The 26,205-nt window shown below is 53.7% G+C and overlaps 2 protein-coding genes across 4 annotated transcripts in view; both read right to left on the bottom strand.

The window, feature by feature from the left end:
• The window catches only part of ZNF652 (zinc finger protein 652), a 29,699-nt gene extending 25,751 nt beyond the window's left edge, over positions 1–3,948 (bottom strand). For both annotated transcript variants that reach the window (XM_075443512.1, XM_075443511.1), the window contains exon 1: positions 3,677–3,948. The gene's annotated coding sequence lies outside the window, so the exon portion shown is untranslated. The remainder of the gene's footprint in view (positions 1–3,676) is intronic.
• Positions 3,949–14,926: 10,978 nt separating this feature from the next.
• Positions 14,927–20,948, bottom strand: PHB1 (prohibitin 1). 2 transcript variants are annotated; one of them, XM_075443651.1, is made up of 7 exons: positions 20,870–20,948; positions 20,218–20,354; positions 19,645–19,806; positions 19,067–19,209; positions 18,307–18,423; positions 17,052–17,147; positions 14,927–16,083 (listed from the first exon to the last, which is right to left on the bottom strand). In XM_075443651.1, the coding sequence occupies exons 2-7, from the start codon at positions 20,303–20,305 to the stop codon at positions 15,871–15,873; spliced, it is 819 nt and encodes a 272-aa protein (XP_075299766.1). In that variant the 5' UTR covers positions 20,306–20,354; positions 20,870–20,948; the 3' UTR covers positions 14,927–15,870. The 2 variants fall into 2 exon arrangements, with proteins under 2 accessions (XP_075299766.1, XP_075299767.1); XM_075443652.1 differs by having other exon boundaries at positions 20,218–20,344; positions 20,870–20,913.
• Between the last annotated feature and the right edge of the window lie 5,257 nt (positions 20,949–26,205).

The following is a 26,205-nucleotide window of genomic DNA, read 5'->3' as shown; positions in this document are numbered from 1 at the left end:
CTGCTTGTGTTAATGAGTTTAAGCTGCTGGCATCAGAGCTACCGCGGGAGTTCCACTCCCTATGCAATTGTTTTCCAGAAGGGAGGAGCAACCTAAAAATCACCAATTTATGATCACTTGGAAAATTAAGCATTTGCGAAGGTAATTTGAAAATTAGATACTAGAGGTTTAGGTTATAATGAATGTTTCAACTGAAGCAGAAAAGTCTGTCTGTTACACTTTCCCTAACTATGAGCGCTACGTGAATTCTACTAAAAAGCTATAAGCAAACCCCACCCACCCCTTTCCAAATATTGAAAATGAAGATCCTGCAAAGACCCAAGATGGTATATAATTTTACTCACACTTACTCACTTACAAGGGTATGTGTTTAAACAGAGTTTGCAACTTCAAGGACAAATCATATTTTTATTAAAATGTTCTTATAGGCACAATATGTATGCCTTTTAAGGCATAATAACATCCTTCATGCTAACAGAGATCAGTTATTTAGACTTTTAATACAAGAAAGGAGTTTTGCAAAGTTTTTAAATTATGTAAGCCTATTATTTACAGTGGAAACAGCTGGAAGTTAAGCATTTAGATCCACAGAAAAAACAGGTTAAAAGCTACACATTCTTATTGGAAAACACTGCCTGAAATAATTCAACCATGCTTCCTCAGCTTGAGGAAGCTCCAGACATTATAGGGTGATGTCAACTGTAGACAGTATCTGCTCATTGACTGCATTAATATTTAAAGTGTGTAACTTCATGATAATCAAATGACCTCCACATAAAATCCACATTTTTCTAACTATTGTGGGGGAAAACCCCCAAACTTTGATATAATAAGATTCTGAAAAGACAAACAGCACACATTTAGTAAAATGTAAACTAATATTGTTTTAAAAGAATAAATCTATGTTCTTTAAAATTTACTTCCTCTTCCATTTAGAAGCCAAGATCTCGACCTTGTAGGGAGAGAGCTGTTTCACAGCAGAACACATTCAGAGATCTGCTGTTCTGTGCTGTAGGAATTTAACCAAGAGAATGCTTATAAACTATTCTAATAAACTAATAATCCACAGAATCAGGTTGTTAACAAATATATCAGTCTTCTCAATTGGTTGATGCTTCCTTCCAATTATGTCTCTCTTTTTTGTGAGGTTAGCAAGAAATTTATTCTTTGATAAGGCATATTACAGTGTGCCACAGAGAAATAGGTCACTGACGACATGTAGTTTCGCAATCACCTTAAATATACCTATGCCTATCTCAAATATGCTGTTGGTACACCACTTCCATCAGGCACTGATACAGCACGTGATATCCAGACTGGGAGATATGATCTTGTTTACTGAAAACATCTAGTTAATGCAGTTGTATGAACTCAAAGGATGCTCCCCAAGTTGCTCTTACATGGACATCTCACACTCTAGGTGGTATGACACCAGACAAACTATGCTCACTCTATAAGCAATTTCTTGTACATACAAAGACTTTTCATCTTTAGATGAAATTGCACCTCCCAGTCTGAAATTTCCACATTCTGGCAATGAGAATAAAACCAGAACATCCCAACATCTTGCACTTGCAACAGAACCTGACAAACTGCTTTTATGATTTAGCTCTTATAGATACCTAACCATTTGTACAAAAATGCTGAAAAATTTACTCTCCAGAAAACGTCAGTCAAAGGCTTCCTGTATCAGTATTAGATGACGTGAAATAATAATATAATCAATTAAGTCCTTTAAAACAAATGAACAGTAGTCTACAATGCCAAGTCTCTCTGGATCATGTAAACATTTGAAAGGTTTTTTTTACAAATATTACAAATTCTAAGCCACCAAACATTTACTGAACTGATCTTTCCAAATACAACTGATCGCAATTACTGCAAATAAATGCTGAAGCAGCTAGAAATACTAGTCGCTGAGTACTAGATAAAATTATAAATAAAATCTTAGGTCTCTTGACATCTTATTACATGCAATCACTTAGGTTAGAAAAATAAAAAGCCTTCATCATTTCGCACTTCTCTTTAAAACAAATACTGTCTGAACAAGCTTTCAAAATACCTATCCCTCAAATACACATTTACACTGTGAGCTTACTCTGTATCTCAACTTTATTATCAACATCTAAATTTAAGTGTTGGCTGCCTGAGGCAGGGATGGGATTCTTCATCCTTTCAGCACAACAACAATATTTCAAATGCTTGAATAATCTCTATAAAGCAGAAAAAACCCCGCATCTTACGTGCAGGTATAGACAGATAAAGGGGTTTCAAACAGGTACGGATGAGAACACTACACCCATGTAAAGGATGTAAATGATCTGTTACCACAAAAGACTAGATCCTTTTAAAATTATATTTTGCAACTCCACAGCCCTTTTAACAACACCAGTGTCCACAGTCCTGTATCTGTAAAATGAATTTTGTTAACACACACCAGACACCTCCAGAGAAAAGAGCACCCAACTTCCACATGCGAACAATCAAGCTGCAGTCAGTCGGCACGGTGGCAAATCAAGGTGCACCAGCCCATCCTTCACAAATCAATGCTCACACATTACATCTCCTCTCTCCAGCGCGCGCACGGATACCCCACCATCATTCTCTTGATTCACCGCGCATACACCACTGTCAACAAAGCATGTGCCAGTTGCCATTCCCAGAACAATACAGCTCAGGTCATCCCCTGAAAAGATAAAAAAGCACATTCCTCGCATCCTTTATGTCTACAGCACTTCCCTCGCTTTGACTTAAATCACTTCTACTGTACAAGATGCCAAAACTCAGTTGTGATTAAAGCTACTTACATAACGCTATTAAGACCAAAGAGATAGACTATCTCAAAGCGTATCTTTTCATTCTAACAATACCTGTACCGAGACATTCACAGCACCGAAAGTTGCACAGAAGGCAGTTAAAAACCAAAACAAAACCCTAGGGCGCACATACCACAACATCTGTCCCGCGAGCACAGAGAAGGGGACGTTTTATAAGGAAAAGGCTGAGGAAAAGAGAAAATACGGGATTTTTTTCCCCTCACACACCTAGACCCAGACCCAGCGATCGGAGCAGGTCTCACCTTCCCAGTGACAACCCCAGTCCCAGAAGCGGGTGCGTTTAAGGACCGCGTTCCCTCCCAACAACCGCGGACCCGTGCACCGTCGCGGCTGCACAATTACCAAGTGACAAGGAGGATGTGTGTGTGGGGGGGGCTGCCAATGGCCCCCACACCTCCACGCCACCGCTCCGTGGGAGGGGGCTGGAAGGCAAAGGCAGAAAGCGAAGAGACGTGTGGAAAGGCAGCCCAGCACCGCAAGATTCCCCCCCCGCCCGCAGCCCACCTTCCCTCCCCCCAGGCAGGTGGCACAGCCCCCTCCCAGCGCGGTGCAGCACCCGGGCCCGAGCCCCCGGCCCTTCGGCCGCGTTCCTCCCCCGCCCGCTCCCCCCCTCCGCCCCGGGGGTGCCCTGCCCGCACCCTGCTCCCCCCGAGGGGGGCTGCGGGCCGGGTACGGCGCTCCCCTCCCCAGCCCCGCTCCCTCCCAGGCCGGGAGGCGGCTCTACCCCGCTCCCTCCGTCACCCACCCCCGGGCTGGGCCTAGCGCTGCTCGGCGGCTGCCGCCAGGCCCGAGGAGAAGGGGGAAGGGGATCCCCAGCCGAGCGGGCGGCCCGCACTCACCCAGGCCGATCCCCTCAGGGCCGCCCCCGCCGCCTTCCATGCCGGGCGGCGAGGGGAGGGGGGCACAGGCGAGGCGGCGGAGGGCGGGTGGAGGAGGCGAGGCGGGAGGGCGGAGGGCAGGGCGGCCGGGGCCCTCCCTCTCTCCCTCCGCTCGGCCCCCTCAGCCGCCGCCGCCGCGGCGCTCGAGTAGCCGCTGCCTGGGGCCGGGGCTGGGGCTGAGGCCCAGGCCCCGCCGGCGGACGCGGCTCCCGCTCGCCTCAGCCGCCGCAGCGCTACGTGGCCGCCGCAGCCAGTCTCGCGACTCCGCCGCGCGCACGCGCGCGGACGCGCGCGCCGAGGAGGTGGTTGCCACGCGCGGTAGGGGGGGGGGTGCGTGTGCGCGCGCGAGCGGGGGAGCGCGCGCGGGGCGGGAGTGGGGGGGGGGACGGGACACCCATAGGCTGAGGGGAGCGGCGCCCGGGGGCGCATGCGCCGTCGGTGGTTGCCTCCCTTTCCCCCCTCGCTCCCCTCCCTTCGCTGTTCACCTCGGGCTGCGGCGGGGCCGGAGGGGAGCGCGGCGCGCAGGTGAGGCGCGGGGCGGGGGCCGCGCATGCGCGGGGGGAGGGGGCGCTCAGGTGAGGTGGCGCGCGCGCGGGGCGGGAAGGCGAGAGAGGGCGCCGGCTCCCCCTCAGTGGGGCCGACCGTTACTCCGCTGAGGTAATTAGAGAGGCCGCCCTAATTGCAGTCAGCTGAGCCGGGCAAGCTGCGGCGAGCGCTCCGCCGCGCTGCGGCTAACCCCCGGCCCACGCCCTGCCTCCGCGGGCACCTCCGTCGCTCCGGTGAAGTCCCCTGCTCGCAGCCCTGCCGCCGGCAGAATGAGGGCCGTAATGGGAGCCGGGTCGGCGTCAGGCCTCGAGTCCCCGCTCCTCACGGATAAATGGAGTAATGCTTCCTTCACACAGCGGCTGCGGGATGGGAGGCGCCTTGAAAGGGCCCTGTGTCGTGTAGGGTGGCAGAGCTGCCCCTCAGGAGCCAGGTAAGGCCTTAAAAGAGGTCTCGTCAGTGAGGCCCTGTCTGATTTACGGTAGCAAGAGGAGTCGGTCGCTTCTGTTGCTGTGCCAAACCCCAGGTCCCGCTTGTTCAAACCTTCCTCTCCCCTTAAAACACTAATAACTACTTAACTCTGGCCTGTGGTTTCTGGATGACACCCACCTGCAGGGCCCAGGCCTGATGTATGAGGGAGATGTGACCAACAAGTAAAAATATTTTTTGCTGGTTGAGCTCCCTGCTGGTGGCAGGTGTGGAGCTCACAGAAGGACGTGGGGAGGGTCGGGGCTGCTGCTTTCTAGGCTGGCACAGTGTTTCGCAGTGGTACCACCTCTCTTGGGAAGCTGCGAAGCCTGCTCCATAGCCCTGAAAACCACTGCTGAGCACTGTGTAGGAGGGGAGAGCACTGCTGTGGTTTGGGGTTGGCGGCAGTAAAAGAATTGGCGAGAGTAGCAGAAACAGGAAAAGGGGGAAGGGCACCAGCCCTTTTAGTAGTGTGAGCTGCTTCCCAGGGATTTCAGGAATCTCTTGTGCCATGTGGCTTTGGCTTCCTCTTGCCCCTTCTCAGACTCATGTTCCTGCTGTAGTCCCCTTTTTAAAAATCCTTTAGTCTGCAGTCCCTTCTCTACCAGTGGTTTGTTTCCTCATCTGCTTTGTTTGCTGCAAATGCCCTCCTCCCCCCCAACAGCACAGGGCACCTGATTTGAGGTTCTGCAAAACATCTATACACCTTCACCCCCCTGAATTGTAGTGTGATGTGTCAGTGTATTTGACCTGCTCTTGATTCTTGAATGTACAGCCCAGATTTGAGTTCCCCCTGCAGAGCAGGGTTTGGGACTTTCAGAAGCCCCATGGTGGGGTCAGGACAAGGTTGCCAGTTTTCTTCCTTGCCTCAGCAACCCCTGCTGTGGGGGCATGGGAAAGGAGCAGAGCACGTGGTGCTTTGCTCTGACCCAGCCCCACGGGAGCTATTACTAGCTGGCCTGATTCAGAGCAGGCTGTTCTAATCTCTGCTGGGACTGGAGGGTGAGGGAGAATAGGCAGGGGAAACTCAGGCCTTTGAGGGCATGGGCACTGCTCCATCCTAGCTCGACATCCTCATGCAATGCAGCTTATTGAGAGAAATAGAGAGGATGTCAGGGGATGTGGTGCTGCTCTTGGTTAACTGTGTGCATGTGAAGGATGCCATGTATTAGAATTTCCTGCCTTGAAAAGGACAGGAGGAAAAATGCTGGGAACCTTTTTCTTGGAAGGTGGATGAACAGGCAGCAGTGACAGAGCCCCTTTTCCAAATATGGGGTTTCAGCAGAGGGACGTTGGAAAACAGTGGGCGCTCTTGTCCAGAGGGACACAGATGACAAGTAAAGCCATCAATTATTTCAACACCTACAAAGGCAAAGCCCCTGCTGGTGTCCATCCATGGGACAAGAGTAGGCCGTGTCCTTGATGATCTATCTCTCTCCACTGTGCGAGGAGAGCATTTGGTCTCCCAGGCTGTTTTGCTGTTCCCTCTTCTGTGATGCAGTCTATGGTTTTCTAACCTGGCTTCCGTACCCTGAGCTTGCAGCATGAGGTCCCCTTGTGTTGAAATGGCTACTGGAGGACTGCAGGGGCCTTTGCTGACAAAGGTGCTCTGCATCGTCAGCTTCACATGATGTCAGTAAGAGTGATTTCACTGCCCCCAAACAAGAGCTGTGTAGAGATTAAAAGGAAGTGGTAAGTCCCTCTTTCTCAGTGGACACCATGACTCTGCAGAAGGGGAGTTTTAAAAAAAGAAATAAATCGAGGACCAAGTGCGAATATCCTTGGACTATGAGGGGCTTTTGACGTGATGAAACCGAAGCACTTGTCCTCATGGCCCTGCTGTGTCCCATCAGCAGTGGTCTAGGGAAGAGATGGTTGCAGACGAGAGTGACACTTCCTAGTCTTGCTGCGTGGTTTGGCTCCTGAATGCCCAGGGCACCCTGCAGTCACACACTTTCTTCCCTGGCTGTTTGGCTAATGGAGGGTGACAGCTCCTCTTGCTGCTCCCAGGGAGGATCCAGCTGAGAGGCTGGCTGTGGCACTCAGCCCTGTTCCCACAAGGAAGCCTGCTTCAGCTATTTACATCCCTCTCTTTGATCTAGCTTGTGACATGAAAAGACATGTCAGCCAGGTAAAGGGAAACAGAAAATGCAGCAACAGCCCTGCATCTCTGCTTGCACACGATCCGCTCCCTAGCGCACACCTGCCTCACAGCCACAGATCCGTATCAGTCCTCTGATTTCCTTGCTGTCATCTCTGCTTTCCCTTCACACTGGTGTACAACTTCTAGAGGCAACTTTCTGCTCACTAAGATGCTGTGGCTCCCTTGCCCCCTCTCTTTGGCACTTCCTGTCTCTCGAGTATAACCAGTGTGGGAAATGCCCCCACGTGTCCTCCTCATTGCATGTGGTGCCAGGGACAGGTGATAACAGATCTTCATTTCCTCCCTAAACTGCTGTAGTGTTTCAGCAAGCAGCTGTTTGCAGCCCTCTCCAGAAGTAGGAGCAGTACAGCAGTAGGTGATACTGTCCCTCCTTGGAGACCAAATCTTTTTTTCTGTTACACAGCTTAGGACCTTTCAGGGTAAAAAGTACAATAAAAATACGAGAATTTGCTGGACCAGGGGCCGCAGACACAGCAGAACACAGCGTTAGCCACCTCTGTTTTTTCTAGAGGACTAGATGTTCTAGACTTGCTGAGAAAGCAAACTTAACGAATAAGAGCATTGTTGAGATGCAGCTAGCTGTGGTGGGGATAACCACCAGCAGCAGCTGCAGAATAGCATGTGGGGGGAAAACCACACAGAGGTGAACTCCTACTTTTATCAGTGATTACTTTTCCTGTGGTGTGGGCAGGCTTCTTGGGTTTGCAGAGCTGGGTGTTCCTGCGCAATCCCTGAGCCATCTGCTCTGGTTACTTCGTATGGCTTTCAGGCAGCAAACCAGGGCTGGAATCCTCTGGTAAGGGAGATATCTGCCCAGTGTGGGGCCTGCAGACCCACATGAGCTGTGCTGCTGTGAGACAGGGCCCAGTTTACAACAGTTCTTGGCTTTACCCAGGCAGCGATGGCCCTCTGCTTCATCCAGACTCTTGCTGTGATGATTTCTTGGAAACTCAGCAGCCAGCGAACCAGCCCTTCTAGCCCTCTTTCTTCCCCCAGCGAGCAGGGAGATGGGCTCCTTTCCTGCTGTCCTACCTGCCTCCTCCCATGGTGACTGTTGGCTTGTTGATGCTGGTGGCAGGGCTGGCACTAAGCAGGGCCAGGTGGAACAGCACTAGCCCTTCTCTTCATGCTTCGTGTTTTGCTGAGGCCTTTGCATAACAGTTCTGTTTTGGGAACAGCCTGAACTGAGCATGGCTTGACACTGAAGACCCTGTGAGAGTGCAGTTGCAATTGGGACTTTCTTCTTCCCCAAGGGAGAAGGGCCCTTGGAGCTAGGTGCTGCTCAAGGACCCTGCAAAGAACAGGCCCTGTGCCACTAAGAAAACAAGCCAAGGGTGAGAAACCAGGACACGGATAGGGTGCTGACATCTTGCTGACCTGGTCTGCAACCCAACTGGTTGATTCCCAGATTAATACTTTATCTTTTAGGTATCCTGCTACGTCCTGCAGGATCCAGGATCCTCTCAAGCAATGGGAAAGGAAGCAAAAGGAAAACAAAGGGGTTTTCCTGCTAGCTCTTGTCACAGGAAGCCCTGCACTGTCTGAGGGAACCACCACCACTGTGTGCAGAGGCACTAGGCTTTGAGACTATACAGAGCAAAGTAGAAGTTCAGTAGAGGAAATTCCTGTTCCCATTCTCCCTTCTCCTATACTAGTTCAGTGTAGGGCCACAACTGAAGATTAACTGCCTCCAAACAGTATCACAGAGCTAACACCCACCGGCATCTCCCTGTGCCCAAGATTAGACCTTCGGAGCAGCAGGGTACAGGCAGAGCTGACATGCAATAAACACCTGAGAAGCACAACTGCAGACTGAGGTACCCACTGGTGGTACCAGTAGCTCTAACTCTGCCCTGCTGAGAAGACACACTCAGCCCTTCCTGAGAAGAAGTAGTTTAATGCTGCAAGCACCTGGGTGCAGAGAGGCAGCTCTTCAGGGACCCAGCACAGACAGCTGGTTTCAGCATGGTTTTACAGGGCCTTGTGCATTAAGGGCTTGTACTCAGCCTGGGCAGGCCAGCAGCAACAGCCTTGTGTAATACAGAAAAGCCTGGCAGATCCATGTGCGGGTTATAAACTTTCTTTGGGGTACTGGGTGCAGGGTTGCAACATGACTATTATCAGGGCCATCAGCCTCTGCATAAAAATCATGCCACAAAAAAAAATAAAATTAAAAAGTTCTCTGACGAGCCTTGGTTTTGTGCCTTTTCTTAATAAAGTAAAATACAGATTCTGGGATATGGTAGTTGGACAAGAGAAGGATGGGAGTGAGGGGAAACTCACAGAACTGGGCTTTTACTCTTTGTTGTTGCCTGTTTAATCAGCTTTGGTGTTATGCTGTAACATAACATGGTGATCTCCCTAGCAGGCTGCCTGCATAAGGGAAGTTCTGTGCTGAAGTAATTCTTAAATGGAAATGTCACCGTAGCAGGCTGTGGGAGACATTTCTGTTCCTGTGTTAAGAGCATCCCTGCTCAGATCAGCCCCTACCAAAGCAGTGCAAATAGGGTCCGTGTACCTTGGCTGGTGAGGAGCAAACTGATTTAACTAGAGTCCTGTCAGTTCACACCAAATCTTCCAGCCTAGTTTTTTGTGTAGAAGCTTCCCTCTGGATTTGAAAAGCACCTGTGAAAAGCTGTGCTTGGGAGGAAGATGCTGTAAGTGACAGAAACAAAGCCTCAACAGAGCTGTGTACCAGCTGTGCAGAAGGGGCACTGCAAGACTTACACCCATGAAAGTCATGTTTGAATTAATGTCTCTGGGATAGACTTACCTTGTTCAGGCTTAACCCCTGCTTCCTTCCTGTTCTTGCCCCTCTTGAATATTTTTAACCTACCACTTCAGAGGCATCCTGCATGCACTCTTTCCTAGCCTCCTCCTGCTCTTCCTGCCCCTACCAGCATGGGGGACGCAAACATGTCTTGCAACTGGCATCTTCCACTGACTCCACCTTCTGCATTGTCCTGCTGCAGCTCAGTTTGGGACACAATTTCCCATACTCATGCACAGCTTTGGCTTGTCAGAGATCAAGCATAACTCACTGCAGGTTTCTGACTCAGTCCACATCCGCATCATGGGCAGATCCAGCTTGGGGAACCCAAAGTGATGTTTTTATAGGAGCAGTTGAGCTCAGCCTCCCATGGGAGCTTCCCAGCCTCTCTAGTTCCTTTCCTTTCTGGGGATGTGCTCAGCAAGAACGGGATCCCTGCTCCATCAGATCCTTTCCCCATAGATCTCGTTTTTTATTGCTTTCTGTGGGTGCGGAAAGTGAATCCAGCAAGGCTGTGGGTAAGCATGTGGCTAAAATAAGTATCCACCATATTTTTCTAAAGACATCAGATGCTTCACTTTCTCTAGAAGTTTGTTCTGCACCCACTAGCTAGAGCACACTTTATGTCCCCCATCACTTACCCTGATACCTCTCTACCTGTGACAGTCGTCTGCTGCTTCACCGAGTAGAAAACCAAAGCACAAAAAGTCGAGTCATCCCTAAGTAAACCTGACCTACCTCTGAGAGTCACGCTAGTGTAAGTCAGGACTTGCTGGACTGAAGTCAGCTCAGTTCTGCTGATGGAAAACAGGCCTATGAGGAACATCTCAGCCTCCAGTGTTGACTAGTGCCAGGCAAGGAATAATTAAACCAAATTTGGCCCTAAGAATTGCTCCCCATCTCCCAGCTGAGCTGTGCTCCAGCCTGGCTTAGAACATTATTTCCTACCCACTTCCACAAGTGCTTTCTGCCCCCACATCCCCCACCACATCCTCTGTGTTTCAGGACGGAGGCATTTTCTGCTAGATCCACTTGGATATAAACAGCACAAAGGAAGCAATAAGGAAACTCCTCCCTATCCCTTGCTCTAACCACTTCAGACATGCTGCCAGCTTGCTGCAGGGTACAAATTATCTCAACCTCAGGGAGCTCCCTTACCTGGAGAGGCTTCGGCTCTGGTGCATTGGTGACTGTCAGGGAGCAGATGCCCATTTCAATCCAACAGCCACGCTGCAAATTACAGCTGCTCCAGAGTGCCTGTCCATGTGGTTGCTTTCGGTCTCCTCTTCGCAAGTCAGGTAGGCTGGTTATCTATTAAATAGCGAGAGAGCAAGCGCGTGAGAGAGAGGGTGAACACACAGAGGAAATCAGGCTGTTTCCTGTTTGTTTATCATGAACAAAAGCTTGTTTGGCTGGTCTGAGTGTTGCTAGCAGGCTGGCCGAGCTGCTCCGGGTGGTGCAGAGCTGAGCTCTTCCACTAATATGAAAAGAAGGAATAAGGCAGTCTTGCAGGAAAAAAAACAAAACCAACAAAACCAAACCAGAGTAGTGGGCAGGGAGATTTCACCTTGGCTTGTAGGGCTCTGATGGTGCCAACCAACTGCTGCTCTTTGGTCTCAAGTGGGAGACACGTTCTGGCAGCAGAGGGCTGCAGTCTCCCTCATACAGGGCCCTTTAGTCACCCCAGCAGGTCTGATGTTGCCCACTACCAGCAGACTTTGCCCAAAACCTGGTCCCTGTAGCTTAGTTTTTGAGCTGTATTCAGAGAAATACAAGTTATGAGTCTGTGCTGCCATTACTCTAATTGCTCTGGGGCCACAAATCTGTGGGGCTTCAGATTAAAAACTGCCAAGCTTTTACCAACACCGGTCCCTCCAGTATGCATTCATCACTGACATTCTGGACCTGAAGACTCAGTGCTGTTTTCTAATGTCAAGCTAAAACAGGTTGCACCTCTGAAGTCAGGCCCAGACATTTCTGTTGTTCCTGTCCACCCTGAATTAGTAATAAACCAGGGACGGCCTTTGGCAGGTGGGAAAGGGGTAGGAGGAAAGCTCAAAGGGCTGCAAGGAGACAGGCTGCAAAGCCAAGCCGCCCTGGGAGCAGGGTTAGGAAGAGAGACAGGCATTTGCACCTTCCAGTGTGTGACCTTAGGCGAGCGGGGTTAAAAGCTGGAGCTGCTCAGCAGCGCCAAATGGGCATTGGAGGTTTACCAGGACAGCCGGGCACAGGGACGAAAACCACTGTACCTGCCTGCCCAAGTTGTGCTGCCCGTCAGACAGCTCTGTCTCAGCTTGTGCCTTGTCTTCCTCGCCTGGAGACTGTGCTATTGTGTTTGCCCTTGTCCACATCCAATCCCTCCGTCCTGTGCCCGGGGCAGGGTGACCTCTCTGCTGCCCTGTTCCCGAGGGAGGCCGAGGGACACCCGTTGGGCCCTGCTACCCTTCCCCCTGCGGGGAGCAGAATTGCTGCTGCCATCTGGTGGGACAGCAGCCTGGCTGCTGGCCTGCTGCTGCTCCTCAGCTGGCCCTCTGAAAAAGGGGACCTCTTCGCACGCATCCTTCCTGTCACAGTTAGCAGCAAAGCCACAGCCTCCATGACCCACCCACAAAACACCTCTGCCCCAGTGCTAAATGTAACAATTTGTTGGAAAATGGAAAAATCTAGGAGTACCTGGTGTGAGTCAGCTCTGGGGAGGGCATTTATTTCTGACTAGCAAATACCCAGGCAGAGGTCTGGGGAAAAGCCTTTCCCCGAGTAAATTTTTGGGTCATTTTAGCTGGGTTGCTTAAAGAAGTTTTGCTTTCTCCAGCCCTGAAACACATCCAACCTTTCTGGGGAAGCACTGGCTTCATGCAATCATGCTGTCCTTTCTCCGAAAAAAAAACCAGTTTCAATGGCGTGATTAAAAGTTGTTGAATATACTGAATTCAAAGTGTTTTGTGCAAATGGGTGGCAAAAATGAAGAAACACTGAGCACAGAAAGCATTCCCCTCCCCAGTGCAAAAGTCTTAGCATGGCTGCAATCGCTCAGCAGCAGCAGAAAGCCCACACAACAGAGAACTGGTTTAGCACCATGTAGCTGCCTCCCACCCATGACCACGGCTTAGCGTGGGCTGAAGTGTCCTACCCAAAAGACTTGGCACATGGTGGTCATGGAGGACTATGTCACAGCCAGTGGCTGCTGCTCCAGGCACGGCCACAAGACAGCCCTTCTCCTTGCACTCTCTAAGGATGAGGTGAAAGGGGAAGATTGGCTGTTTCTGGAGCATCTCCAGCACCTTCGTGCGCATGGGGATTGCTGAGAGCAGGCAGCCTTTGCAATAGCCCTGCATCGAGAGCCAGCCCTCCAGGTGACAGTCGCAGGACACCAGGCCCATCAACTGCTTTACACAGGGTCTCTGGGAGGGCAGACCAGGACCTGCACAACAAAACTCCTCTCTGCTCTCAGTACAAAGCCACATGCCTTGACCCTCTCGCTTCTCCACCCGGGTTGCGCTCCACTTTCATGAGCAAGTTTTTGTTACTGGTCATTAAGAGCAACAAGGTTAGAAATGCCAAACAGAGAGGGTGGGGACACCTTGTTTGTTCGAGCAGCGAGGGCGGCCTGCCTTCATGTTACCCAAGCCCGAAGTTCTTTCTATTGCCCGGACAAGTAGAGCACTGAGAGCGAGTGCTCACACCCTGCTAACACCTCCCAAACGCTGCGAGGAAAGGGCCGGCATCCTGGGAAGCAGAGTCCAGCCTTGGCCAGGAATGCCAGTCCTCGACTACGCTATCTCAACTTTTTGGTTTGGTTTTGTACCAAGAAGTCTGCCAGCACCCGAGAAGTTCGGCAGAGGATGCCAGGCAGCGCTCGCTCACTGCTGCGCAGCTCTCGGAGCAGCACCCACCCAGCAAGCAGAAGACCTATCCCTCACCGAGCATCCCTGTGCAGCCCACACACCACCACCTCCTGATTTTAGGGTCACCTCTCCCATCTGGAGCCAGACACCTCAACGCTCCACGTGGTCTGCAAGGCTGACGAGCAGCTATAAACACAATAAAAACAAGGGGTTCAGCTAGCACACACCGAGGCAGCTACAGGTTCAAGAGCAGCTTTGAAGTCTGATGAGTTCATGGCAGCTTTAGGCATTAAGTCAGGCAGAGCGAGGGTGAAGGAGCAGTTAACAGCCAGGGAACATTTGCAAAAAGAATTACACCCAAAAGCAAAGGAAATGGTGATTAATCAGACCCAGGGCCCACCGTTAGAGCCTCAGACACCTCCTCCAGCGAGGCTAACAGCAAAAGCAGCAGGAAACGCTCCACACTCCACTGGAAATCCAGAACTGGAGGGAGATGTAATGCAGAGCCACAGAAGCTCTCTCACAGAAGAGAGGGGATTTCAGACCCACTGTTTTGAGCCCAACACCTGGTGCATGAAACCAACGGAGAGAAATGCAGGAAATGCTAAGAGGGCTTTAAAGAAAGAGCCTCAGGAGAAAAGTGGAAGCTTCCTTAGAAGTGTCTGAAATGGTAAACCAGAAGAATAAAGAACAAGAGCACTGGAGGGGGAAGAGGTCTGGAAGTTATTTGGGAGTTATAGACCCGACTGCTCAGCTGCTTAAAATATTTTGCAAGCTCAGGCACCTCATCACCGCAAGAGTGTACCCTGCCCAGCAGAAAAAGCAGGCAAGTCTTTCCATTTCATCAGAGGCGAGGGCAACAACCCAAAGGGGCTGTACAATAACAAAGTGAGCCCACCCTTCACAGCAGCCTTCCCGAGGGCTCAGCATCCTCAGGGGAGTGATGATGCACCTAAGACTGTGTTGCTCAAGGGTAACAGACATGGCATGAGCACCCTGTTTGCAGGATGGGGGTAGTGGCGTGCCAGGCTAGCACCGTGCCTTCTGACAGCTGCTGACAGGTCTGAAGTTTGCTGTAGGCTGCACCTGGTACAATACACCCCCGTTTTCTTTCCAACAGCATAGTGTTGCATCAAAAGAGCACCCTGGAAAAGGTACGCATATGCAGTAAACGACAACCTGAACTGTGCAAGGAAAGCAATTAAAAGCCCTCAGAATAACCTCAAGATAGTCTCAGTCTTACCTTGTTGCAGGAATTCAGCCTAAGAACCATGTTTCAAGCTTTAAGTTGTCACAAGCAAGACCCATTTGCCTAAGTGACTGTTATCCAGACAATGTAGCACAAGCGTGAGGTGTTGGGCCCCACTGACCCAACCTTCATTCTTCTAAGATACCAAGAAAAAAAACCAACCCCACACTACTACACTTGGGACTGCGACATTTATTGAAGGCCGGTTATACAATCTCACCCATCACATCCTCCTCACAATTCAGGTTCCCTAAATAAAAAGAGCATTGATGTAACAGAGAATTCTGCCCACCTCCGACTGCCTGAGCCACAGAGCACCGAGTCATCCCCTTTGTCCCAGGGGCCGTTTGCAATAGGCCAGCTGCCACCTTTACTGACCTTGGTGAAAGAACCAACACTGCACACAGGGCAAGCACCAGCAAACAGATCAGTGTGTGGCGGCAGGGGGAGAAGCAGAGATCTCCCATTTCCAGCATGTACATGAGAAGTATTTCCTGCAGAGGAAGTATCTTCTCCGCTGTGCCTGAAATCCATCTACTGCATAAAGCGAATCTCTGCTATTCTCACCCCCAGCCGCAATCCACTCGATCTGTGCCTCCAGCTATCAGTGCTACGGCTCACACGGGCACAGCAGAGCCACTGTCCTAACAGCTGAGATGTCCTCTTTCTCTCAGCTGGCACCTGAAAAAAGACTGGCTTGACTGATGAGCAAGCCCTGAGCATCCCTGTTCCACAGTCCAGGACCTGCAAGTCTGTAACGACCCTGGCTCAGCCAGCTTAAAGGCACTGAAGCATCGCTGCGAAACCGGATTGATACAGCACTCTTGTGGTCAGGGAGTCACCTGGGCTACTTGGTCATCCCAGGAGTGAACAGATGAAAACTGCTCCTGTTGCTCAAACTGCCTGGAAAGGGGCAATCCTCAAACCTCTGACCGTATATGGGAGGAATGCAGGTTTGTTGTCAAGAGCGTTCAGTTTTATTTGATTAAGAATTCAAAATGGGTTGAATTTTAATTTCCTCTGCTTTTACCAGTGAGAAAATTGCAAAGATTCTTTTGGAAAGGGCTGATCTGGTAGGTAGAGGTGACCAGGTTAGCTATGGCTGCAGAGCCAGGTTCACTGCGGCAGCTGGAGGAGCACAGACTGTCCAGAGGGCAGATAGGTGATGTTGCGGGACCGTGAGAGCTGGTAAGCGATGTCTTCAGCTGCCTCCAGCTTGCGCAGCTCAATCAAGCCATCGCCTGCAGTGGCCAGTGAGTTGGCAATCAGCTCAGCTGCTTTCGAGTCTCCTTCAGCAGATATGACAGCTGCTTTCTTCTGCTGTTCAGCCTGAAAGTAATCAGATGAGAAGGAGAATAACCAACAGGGAAAACAAGAGCAAAAGAGAAGGAAGTTGTCACATCTAAAACAAATTCCCACTTGACCACCCTACTGCTCTTTTCTCCAGTAGCGAGCAAAGGTAGAAGCTGATTCTGCTTTAAAGCAGCATTCTGTTAGACTGTTTTTCTGCCAGCTGTGAAAAAAAGGTTGAAAAATCATCTTGAAATTGCCTTATCAGTCTTAACCTCATGAAACATTAACCCACCTAAGGGCACTCCTGGTGGAAAATTGTCTATGAAAGATTTGAGAACTTCAGTGGAGCTAAAACCAGGTCAGATAAACACTTGCACTGTTTAATCATCCTGGCTGACTACATGCATCTTACTGCATCCTCTGGATTACTTTTGGGTGTAGTTGCAGGTTCTTGCAACCTCAACAGGCACGTGTTCTCAGCTGTGCCGGGGTGCTTTAACACCAAATTGTTTCTGTGGATTCTCACGGAGACCCTCGGTTGATCCGAGATTATGTGGTCTTGCACGCAGTCAGTAGCGTTCCTAGGACGCAGGCCCCCGTGCCCATATCAAACACCATGCACAGCTTCGGCCGCCCTCTTAAATTCCACAAGCAGCAGGATCACTTGGGTTGCAAATCTCAACCTCGAACCCCATTCTCACTGATACTTCCTTCCGAGTGTCGCTTTTTCCCTCCTCCGCCATGCACACATTTCTGTTCAGCACTCCAGTAGGACTGTGACACAGTATTAAAAGCACAAAAAGACCCAAGAAACCAACCTTGGGCTTTATCTATCCAACAATCATATGCCAGAGCTGAGAACCATGTCAACGTGATGACCCTAGGTGACTTCATCACTCAACGTGCCCGGTCTCCCGGACAGGCAAGTGAGATGTTCGCTACAAGCTAGAGTGGGAAGGAGATGTCAGGAACCATTTTCCAAGTTTCTCAGAAGGACAAGGTACCTTTTCCACAATGAATCTGGCTCTCTCTGCTTCTTGCTGGGCCACTTGCTTCATTTCGACCGCCTCCGTGAACTCCTTGCCGAAGGTCAGATGGGTCTGCAGGGCAGAAATCAAACAAAGTCCACACCGCTGACAGTTTACAGCAGCACTGCTGCGACCCACGCAGCTCCCAGGGGGAGGCAGCCTGCCTCTATCAGTCAAACTGGAATGGAGATGGAAAGCCAGTATCCCCTAAAAGAACAGAAACTGGGACAAGCGGGCCTGTCCAGTTGTGAAGTCTCACAGCAGATGCCACAAGCGCGGGTCCAGTCCAGCAGACCAGGAACAACAGTACCCTGAGAGACACACCACACTCTCCTGCCACCACCGCTTGCTCGAGCACCCGGCAGAGGCAGCCCGCTCGCCCAGCGCTCCCCTCTCAAGGCGGGCATGCCCGCCGCCTGCCAAGCCATCCTACACCTTCCATGCTCCGTTATGCCCTGGTGTGCTCAGCCCGGGCTGTTTGGACAGCTGCAGGCTCCTGGGCTGCGACAGGGGAAAGGTGGATTTCCTTTGGTAGTGTGCTCAGTGGAAAGCACCAGAAACAAAGAGTCAAAACCTCATGTTCTACAGAAACAAAGTCACCTTCCTGCAAAGACTTCCTATATGTTCAAAGCCAAATGGAAGAGCTCGTTTCCCTTTCCTCTAAGCAGCCTTTTGAGGGAAGTCCCAGAAGAGAGACGGAGAGGTGCGTGTACAAGCCCGATTACAACAGATTTAATTTACAAAGCTTACAGGGAGATAGGAGGGAGAGCTCCCTCCCTGAACAGTTTTAGAAGACACAGCCAGGAGAACACCTAATGCTTTGTAGAAAACAGGATGCTATCAAAAGTGGGTATTTGCACACCCTCCCTGCGTCTCAGGGTGCTTGTGGAACTGCTACCTTCTCTACAGCAACGTGCAGCCTGACCCATCAGCCACAGAAGCTTTTGCTCTTCGTTTAACTACAGAAGCCCTGCGACAGTGAAGTCTGTCGATAAGCCAAGTGCAGCGGAGCCTGCAAGGCCTTGCTCAAGGTCACAGGCCAGCGACAAAACCAGAGGTACCGACTTGAGCTGTAACCACTACACAACACGCAACTGCAGACAGACAAATGTAGTCTACGCGTCCAGACTTCCAGCCCACCCTTGTCTGGCCTTCTCACACCGAGTCTCTTCTCCACTGCTCTTATCTGAGCACGCTCCAAAGAGAAAAACCAAAAAGGGAGGACTCTTACCAAGGACACATCATCCAGAATGAGCCCAAAGGTTGCTGCTCTCTCTGTCAGGTCTTCACTCACTTGCCTTGAGACCAGCTCTCTCTGAGTGATCAATTCCCCAGCATCAAAGCGAGCCTGAAATCGGGATGGACAACAGTGAAAAAAGAGCTCCCAGAAGTGATAGATTCTCCATGCCCTGCCTGTCTTTGCACCCACGAGCCCCAGAGTTAATCCAGTTCTTCTCCCAAAGCTAACGAACACTGAGCTGCCCAGACATGCGAAGTAAGAGAAAGACTGAGTGACCGAGAATTTAGGTGTAAGCTGGAGGAGAGGTTGTCCAGCTGAGCATTTAGCGTAAAAGCTGGACTAAAGTTGGTTAGTGGTTATCTGGCAGTCGCTTGGGGACGCTTCCAAACCCAGAGGTCTTCAGCAAGCTGAAATCTAAGATGACGTGAGAAGTCAAACTCCCAGTCTCCTGACCGTGACTCCCAGCCTGAAGAGCAGAGCTAACAGCTGAGAGCAGGTAACGAAGAAACCTCTGTCCACCCAGAGACCATCCACCGTGCATCAGGTCAGGCCAAGCAGTCAGAATGACTGAGACACAAACAATTAGCATAGCTACAATTAGCTTTTCTGGATGGCCTGTGAGACCCTGGGCCTGGAAAAAGAAGCCTTATTCTGGAGCACAACATATACCACACTCCAGTGGGTCTCTCACTGCTGAGAAGAGGAAAGAAAGATGAGCAGCAGAGCCCAGCAGCTCTCATGCTGTCCTTACCACAACAGACTTGAGGATTTCGGTTGTGATAGAGGGCAGGACACGCTCATCGTAGTCCTCTCCAATACTGGTGAAAATCCGTGGTAACTGGGCAGTTACTGGTCTAAACAGGATACGCAACGTGATGTTCACGTTCTGTAGATCTGTAGGAAGAGAGTCACCAGTTTAGTGGCAAAAAACAGGGACAGGCGACATCCTGAAGCTGTCCTCTCCAGGGCAACTAAACGAGAAAGAATACACATTCGGACTTCTTTTTGCCCGCACAGAAGGGTTATTTCACCTTGGGATCCAAATCCTCCTCACAGATAAGATTTAAGCTTCAGCTTGTTTGCAGCGCAGGGAATTACTTGCCCTACTGTAAAGACAGGGATTTTATGGTTCAAGGGACGACTTACAGGACTGAAGGAAGCGTCCCCCTTAATCTGTTCTGTAACTAAAAAGACAGATCAAACCATTCCTGACTCTGTGCCAAGCTGGACTCGGGACACAGGGGATCTCCACGTCCAGAAGGAAAAAATAAAAAATAAAAATGATCAGAGCATCTGGCTGCCTTACAGCTGCCGGGTCCAAACACTCACCTTTGCTGCCAGTGATCACAGGAATGTTACGAGGGCGAGAGCGGCAGTCAAAAATGATGGGTTTCTGCACCCAGGGGATGAGGAAGTGGGTACCTTCTCCTACCACCGTGTCCTGGACCCCGCGGAATCGGTCAAAGATGACAGCTCGGTGGCCCGCATCAACTAGAGAAGAACACAGCACGTCAAGCGCGGTTTCGCTGCTGCCATCCCTCGTACCTGCGCACCACCACCACCTCCTCCCTGAAACAGTCTGCTGGCGGGGAGCTAAGACCTTTTCCTACAGACTGGTGAAATTAATTCGATCGTTTGGAGCAACAAGGCAAAACGAAGATGCAGCTGTGACTCCTGGTCCCCCGGGCTGCTCACAAGAGCAGCAGCTAATCAACGGTGCAATTCTCTTGCTTGCACAATGCACAAGGTATAAAACAGCCCCGCGAGGCTTCACGTCTATTTCCCATCCCCCCCGACCCCCGACGCCACCAGCAATAAAAGCACAGAACAGGCAAGATATGGACACAAAAAAAAAAAAAAAGAGGTAAAGTGAAGTGGAATCGCTCAGTTTCTCGCACTCACCGTTGTAAAGAGCAGAATTGACAACTCCACCTGCGACAGCCAAGCCCAGGCCAAGCTTCCCAAGGCTTTCAAACACCTTCGCCGCCATTTCGCACGTCCAGTTCCAGCCCCGTTACAAAAATCCCTCCTGCAAAAACCTGTGAGCCTGTTAAAACCTGCTAACAGCAGGAAGGGCAGGGGTCCCGTGGGCAGGCGCCCGGGCAGCCGCCGACTGACCCCCCTGCGGGGAGCCCGGCCTGCAGCGGCGGCGTGCCCCCCCCCGCGGGCCCCCTCCACCCGCACACCTCACGCGTGTCCGCCCTGGGCGCGGAGCCTGAGGCCCCACAGCACCCCGCCTGTGCGGACACCCACCCCAGCTCACGCCAGCTCCAGCTCCCCGCTCCAGGCCCCTCCGCACCCCGAGCCCGCCCCAGCCGCCTCCCGCAGCCCGGATCCCCCCCCCCAGCCAGGCCTCCCTCTCCCCGCTCCCTCCCAGGCCTCTCGCCCCAGGGACGGGCGCCCCGTGGGCCAAGGCCCCGCTCCCGCCCGCAAGGCCCCGGCCCCGGCCCCGGCCCCGGCCCCGGCCCCGGCCCCGGCCCCGGCCCCGGCCCCGGCCCCGGCACGTACCGCGCCCTCCCGCCCCGCTCCCCTCCGTTCCCGCAGCGCCCCTGACCTCCACATGAATCCCGGGCCACCGCCCCCAGCGCGCCTGCGCGCCGCGCCAAGACGCCCGCTTCTCATTGGCCCCGCGCCTCTCCGCGGCATTCTGGGACTTGTAGTTCTATTTGTCACCTCCCGCTGCCGGGTGGCATACAACTCCCGGCGAGCTCCGCGGCGGGCGGCCCCCGTCGCTGAGCAAGGCCACTCTCCATTGGCTGCGGCTTCCCGCTGCCCGCAGGGCCTCTTGGGAGCTGTAGTCCTGGCGGGGGGAAGACACGCGTGGGCTGCACGGGGAGGGGTCCCTGGGCCGGTGCAGGGGGTTGCGGGGCCCGGACACCCGGGGAGGGTTGGGTCAGCGTGTACCCGCTCCTCCCCCGCCACGGGAGAAAGCGGGCCTGGACCGGGCCTTTCCCAGCACCGCCAGGGTAGAGGGGCAGCGGGGCCGGGGGAAAGCGGCCAGCCCCCCGGCGCAGCCCCCGGCCCGCGGCGGGCCAAGGCCCCTCGTCCCCTGGCCGTGAGGGTCCCCTCGGCCCAGCAGCCCCGCGGGCCGGAGGGCCGGGGCCGGTGCCGCTAGAGGGAAGCAGCGCTCTCCTGTCCGCCCCGGGAATCCCGACTGAAAGGGAAAAAAGAGAGGGGAGGGAAAACCCCCCAAGCCCCTCCGTCCCGGGAGACCCCGGAGGAGCCGCCTGGCCCAGGCCAGCCCCGTCCGGTCCCCTCCGCGCAGCCTCCCCGCTGGGTTTTCCCTCTGGTGTGGCACCGCTGGGCAGAGGGGACTTCGCCACCCGCACCCCCCCCCCCCCTCCCCGCCCAAGGCCTCGTCCTTCCCGGCAGCATCTCGGGATGAAACCGGTGCTGAGCCTCCTGCTCTGGGGCCCGGCAGATCCCAGGAGCCAGCAGGGAGCACTGCATCCCCTCCACGGTCGGAGGAGGGTCCCCTTCCCCACCGCCCACCGCCCTGCTCCAGCTGGGGAAACTGAGGCACGGAGCTGCTCAGCACCCAGACTGCCTGCCCTGCCCTTGGAGTGGGGGGACGGGTGAGGGCCCGAAAAGCGAGGGCAGCTCCCAGCCGATGTCCCCCATCCCCAGCTCTCCTGCGTGCAGCTCCAGGCCGGGAAGGTCACCCCCTCCCAGGTCCCCTGTGACATCCCCGGGGTCCCCCGGCTCCCCGGCACAGCTGTGCAGGCGGATGTGCTGTAGAAGCCCCATCCTGTGCTCCTTCTGAGGCCACAAAAGCTCTTTTGTGCCTCGGCAGCCGTGGGGAGCAGACACCGAAGAGGAGCAGGATGAGGTGAAGGTGTTCAGCGGCAGCTGGACCTGCCGGGGACCCCCTGAGAAGTCCAGCTGAAATGGGGGTGCCCCAGGGAGCCACTGCCGAGCCCTAAAAGATTCCCTGAGCGGGACCTGGCCCTCTTTGCTGTGCCTGTTCCCAACACCCCAAAGCACCATGAACTGATTTGGGGGCCAGATCCTGGCAACCCCCCCCATGCAGCAAGCGGGGAAGCGTAAAGCTGAATTTTGGGTGCTCCTGCGCCCGCCCTCAGCGATGTCCATCCCTCCAGAGGTAAACTCCGGGATCATCCGCCCGCGCCTCCAGCCCAGCCAGCAGCACCAGCCCCCACCGCCCGCTGGGCTTTCCCCCCGAGGATGACTTTGCCCCGGGAGGCTTCTATCTACTTGCATCTAATCCAATAACAACATCCTAATTGGTGACAAAGCCACCGCTATAAACACCGAGAGATTTATTCCCTTTAGACGTGAGATTCACACAGGGCATCTTTCAATCGTTAAACTCGGGATTTATGGAGCCAGGGGCCGGGGCGTTGAACCCCCCCTGCCCGGCATCGCCCTGCGCTTTGCGTTTCGCAGCAGCCGTCGTGGGTGCGTTCGCTGCTGGGTTTCTGCAGCCCCCTTCCCTTTTCCTCACCGTGCAAAATGAACGTTCCCCATTCCTGGGAAGAAGGCTTGTGGCAACGGGGATTCTTGGTCCAGGGCCCAGGTTTTAGGGTGGGAGCCCCAGGAGCCGCCGGCTCGGAGCCGGTGACAACCGCACGGCGAAACCAGAGGAAAATGGGTCCTTTGTGTGGGGAATATCTGGTGGGTGATTCAGCCGGGGCTGACGCCAGCAGGACAGGCTGACATGCTGCTCGGTGGCACGTGGGGACCTAACGTGTCCCCCAGTCACCTGCCAACACCATCCCCAGCTTCGTGGGCTGGGGGATGTGGCACAAACCCTCAGCGGCCGGTGGCTCACAGGGTTCAGGGTGCAGGCGAGGCGCTGAGCAGCCCCAAAGCAGCCAGGAGCACCTCGTGCCCTGGGGAAGGAGGTGAAGGCAGCCGTGGAGGTGCACCCCGAAGCAGCGCCGGGCTGAGACCCCGCTGTTGGGCGATGGCAATAAGCTGCCCCCCTCGCTTGAGTCTTTTAATGAGGCTGCTGCCATCTGCCACGTTTCAGGGGGACATTCCTCCACAGGGCAAAGGAACGGCGGCGGCTTCAAGAAGCGGCTCATTGTCCTCGGGCAGCGCAGCCGGGGCCTGGCGGCCTGGCCCAGCTCCGGCCACCGTGGCACGGGAACAAAAAGCCTCCTCTTCTCCAGCCCTCCGCAACCGGGCGTCCCTGGCTGGCGGTGCCCCCAAAAAATTTATGGCATGAGTTTGCAAACTGTGGAGAATCCGAGCGCTTGGTGACCCCGGGGACACAGGGCCATGAAGGCAGGCGTTGATCTGCAGGGGTGTGGTGGCAGAGCCACCCGAGAGGAGAAAGGGTTTTGGCAGAAATGAGGTTTTTCCAACCCAAACCATTGGTTTGGTTCATCCATGGTGGGACGGGGCCGATGCTGCCGCCCTGTTCCCACCCGCCTGGGGGTCCCAGCCTGAGCCCTGGCGGTTCCAGCCCCGCGCCTAGCTCGTAACCCAGTTAGTCTCAATAAACATTTAAATCAAATTAGTTAAACTGCATTAAACCCCTGCGAGGACACGGTTCAGAGTGGAAACGGCCTTAATGTGATTTCAGCAGACTTCCCTGCCGCGATTTGCAAGTCAGAGAAATCGAATTAAGGCTGTTTTCATTCTGAACTCTGTCCACACAGGCCCATAATGCAGTTTAATTAATCTATTTTAAAATTGAGCCTGTCTTTCATTCGGGCAACTTCACCTGACTCACCCTGGGGAAGAAACCTCCCCCCGGGTGGGCGGCCGGGCTGGGCTGGGGCCCCTGGGCAGGCGTGGGGCTCAGCCATGGCTTTAAGAATGGAAAATCCTGGATGATTTAGAGAGAACTGCTATTATCCCTAACTCCATCAAGGAATAATCTGGGGTTGAGTTTGGTGCAGCAGCGAGCTGCAGCCACCCGCGCTGCGCTCCGCAACGCCCGGTGAGCCGGAGCCAGAGCATCCCAGCTCTCTGCCGCCCGGGGTCCGAGCAGTGCCACGGGCGCCGGGACCAGGGTTTCTTGGCTCTCCTCGATGGCTATCACCACTTAACAAAGTTTCCTTCTCAGTGGAAGCGAGCAGCCAGCTGAAACCGGCTGCATTAAGCCCTGCGCCGCGGCCGGGAAGGCTGTAATGGCCGGTAATTGCCGACCAGCAGCTCCGAGGAGGCTGGGGCTGGGCCAGGGAGACCTTGGCCTCCCAAAATCCACAGCTCTTTTATCTTCTCTGCATCCTTCAACTGGTCCCCATCCCCTTCCCCTGGCTTCCAATACATCTGCAAAGTAAATGGGGTGCTCTGGTCTCCTGCCCCAAACCACGACCCCAGGGGGATCTGGGGGCTCCCCTGGCATGTGGGGGTACCTTGCATGCTGCGAGGGGGTCTCACCCGTCCTCCCTTCACTCCCAACTCCCATTTTCTCTGCAGAGGTAAAATGGCATCCTCCATAAAGGAGCTGAAATTAAAAGAGGGTTAATGACTTAATGAATCATAGCAAAATCTGCTTGCATTAGCGCGTGAACCACTGACCCTCTCTGGTTGTGGCTACCAGCTTTTTAATTGCATACATTTTTATTTCCTTCCCAGCAAACTGGCGGCTTGTTAAGCGTGTTGGACAGGGAGCGAGTGGGGCTCAGGAGGGCGGGGGGCAGGTAAAGCCCAGCCTGGAGGGGGTGAGCCCCCCTGCCCCCCATCCCACACCAGCACTGACCTGAAGCCCGAGCCCCAGCACACCAAGAAGCCACGCAGTCGGACCATGCTCCTTTCCCCTGATGACGAGGATTTGCAGTGCTGCAGAAAATTAAGACTTAAATTAAATTAAGACTTAAATTAAATTAAGATCTTAGGGGGTCCTAGGAGCTGTACAAACACCCGAAGGAGGTTTGCATGCTGCTGCAGCATCCCCAACACCCTCCACCCACCTCACAGCCCCTCAGAGCAGCCAGGAAGGGTAATGGGGAGGGGGACTGGACTCTCCTCCTCATTAACCACTTGTTAATGACTAATTAGTAACCACACTCATGTGATGGGGAGCAGCTCCAGGATGGACTTTCCCCTCCCCACATCCAGCTGTGCCTATCCAGCGAAGCGCATGGCTGCTCGTATCCCAAGCCACAGGAGCCTCCTCTCACGATCTTTTGCGGGGGGCAGGGGGTCCCGCAGACACCAGAATAACACCAAACCACCCGAGGCTCTGTCTCCTGTTTTCCCCCTCCCCTTTCTGGCATGGTCGTCTGGCATTCACCCCAGGCTGGCAGAGATGGGGGACCTGGGGAGCCCTGGGATCCCCGTGAGGGCCGTGGGAGCTGCTTTGCTGGGGGGGGGACACGGTGTTTCTGTGCCGCTGCCCGGTCTGCTGGAGAGGCAGGAACTGTCCCCGGCTCATTTGCAGGAAATAAAAGAGTAAAATGGACAGTTTGGAGGTGATGCGGCCGGGATTTTGTGGAGGTCTCTGCTGCCAGGGTGCCCACAGGGAGGAAAACGCTCAGAGCAAGGAGGGGCTCAAGTCTCGGGAGAGGCGGCTGGTGATTCCCAGTGGTCCCAGACCGAGACCACCCCACCAGCCCCACTGAAGTCCCCGACTCGGGGCTCCCCACCCCTGAGCCGAAACTGTCCTGAGGGACAGGCTGGGCTCGGTGCACGCTGCATCCCGCGCCGGGACAAATCCTGCTCTCTCCCAGCCCTGGGACAATGACACTTCAGTCTGGCCTCACCGCCAGCAGCTGCCCGCACGGCCGGGCTGCGATGCCCCCCATCCCGCCGGGAATGGGCCCTGCCGCCCTTCCAGCCCCAGGGGGCTGCGATGCCCCCCATCCCACCGGGAACACCGGCCGAGCATCCCAGACCTGCCGAGCAGCTGTTTCCAGGGGAACTACGAGGGGGTCAGAGGGAGGTCTGGGATGTTTTAGTCTTACTGTAATGTCC

The sequence above is a fragment of the Opisthocomus hoazin genome, chromosome 26 (assembly GCF_030867145.1).
Source record: "Opisthocomus hoazin isolate bOpiHoa1 chromosome 26, bOpiHoa1.hap1, whole genome shotgun sequence".
Classification (NCBI taxonomy): domain Eukaryota; kingdom Metazoa; phylum Chordata; class Aves; order Opisthocomiformes; family Opisthocomidae; genus Opisthocomus; species Opisthocomus hoazin.
The sequence above is the reverse complement of the archived record's forward strand: the minus strand, read 5'-3'. Positions and strand labels throughout refer to the sequence as shown.

Coding starts and splice junctions, on each gene's coding strand:
- PHB1 (XM_075443651.1), bottom strand. CDS start 20,305: ATGGCGGCGAAGGTGTTTGAAAGCCTTGGGAAGCTTGGCCTGGGCTTG. Junction 19,210..19,644: donor TGTGATCACTGGCAGCAAAG/GTGAGTGTTTGG, acceptor CTCTTCCTACAG/ATCTACAGAACGTGAACATC. Junction 18,424..19,066: donor AAATCCTCAAGTCTGTTGTG/GTAAGGACAGCA, acceptor TCCCGATTTCAG/GCTCGCTTTGATGCTGGGGA.